The sequence below is a fragment of the Bombus impatiens genome, unplaced genomic scaffold (genome assembly GCF_000188095.3).
Source record: "Bombus impatiens unplaced genomic scaffold, BIMP_2.2 scf_2409, whole genome shotgun sequence".
Lineage (NCBI taxonomy): Eukaryota > Metazoa > Arthropoda > Insecta > Hymenoptera > Apidae > Bombus > Bombus impatiens.
Genome location: NT_178828.1, coordinates 1 through 975, shown reverse-complemented (window position 1 = coordinate 975; position 975 = coordinate 1). Strand labels below are relative to the sequence as shown.

General features: G+C 37.0%; 1 protein-coding gene across 1 annotated transcript; it reads right to left on the bottom strand.

Annotated features, from left to right (window-relative positions):
- Window positions 1-274: 274 nt before the first annotated feature.
- LOC112213940 lies at window positions 275-962 on the bottom strand. Its single transcript, XM_033324422.1, has 2 exons — window positions 765-962; window positions 275-586 (listed from the first exon to the last, which is right to left on the bottom strand). Exons 1-2 carry the CDS (start codon window positions 927-929, stop codon window positions 446-448), a joined length of 306 nt encoding a protein of 101 aa, XP_033180313.1. The 5' UTR covers window positions 930-962; the 3' UTR covers window positions 275-445.
- Window positions 963-975: the final 13 nt, after the last annotated feature.

Here is a 975-nt window from a genome sequence, read left to right as displayed (position 1 = left end):
CTCGTAACCGCGACAATGCAAGTAGTTTCTCACTTTTCTCTTTTGAATAATACATATTTATCATATAAACGTTTTAAAGGATCAGAATTTCTGACACCAAACTTCGTCATGTGCAAAGGATTCATCATTCAACCTTTTTCTCTAATACAGTCAATCACATAAATGAAGGTTTAATATTTTACGTTTGTATAATATTCGGAAGGAAGCATTCAGACATTAAGGTAATCACGACTACATTGACAAATTCTACGAACATAAGACATGTTTTCTTACATAGGAAAATGGAGATTATGTAAGTCGAACAGTCGACGTATTTCATCAGTATCTGAACTTCAAGTTCATCTTTCAGCGTGGTGTCTGTCTTGCGTAGTTTGTCAAAAATATATGCATTCTGTACCCACATAGAAAAATATATATGAATCTCCTTATCTGAACTTCACACAGTTCACTTTAGAGCATCACGTACCACTGGGAACATTGCTACGGAAGAGACATATCGCATGAAAAAGACCATAACTGGGCATGTTGCGGATAACGTTACGATGCAACCACGAAATGTAATACCAGCTTTAAAAAGCAATAGTACCTAGAAACATATTGTCTTAATTCCTTATGTCAAGAAAGAGGTCACATCCTTATAGGAATACAGTAACATATTTATCTTTCCACGAATTGTTCCTACTATGATTTGTAACGAGTAGATTCGCCATAAAACGTCGGGCTGTACATGGGTTGAGAGCTTAAAAATAATGAATTCTGGTTACCTGGAGAACTATGTAGGTGAGCATAATAACAGAAATCAATATTCTGTGAATCGTTGAGTAAATCGACTTGTGATATGGCCAGAGTCCTAAGACACTCAGTAGAATACGATAAGTGTTGTACTGCCTGTAGAACACGTCCATCTCGCTTTGACCACTGAACAACATCTGTGCGGAAAACTCGAGGAATCATCCGACTACACCTCGCCACGAT

Excerpts from the sequence above, each read along its gene's own strand:
- LOC112213940 (XM_033324422.1), bottom strand. The coding sequence starts at position 929 with ATGTTGTTCAGTGGTCAAAGCGAGATGGACGTGTTCTACAGGCAGTAC. Across the intron at positions 587-764 it reads TCACCTACATAGTTCTCCAG|GTACTATTGCTTTTTAAAGC; the intron begins GTAACCAGAATT and ends ATATGTTTCTAG.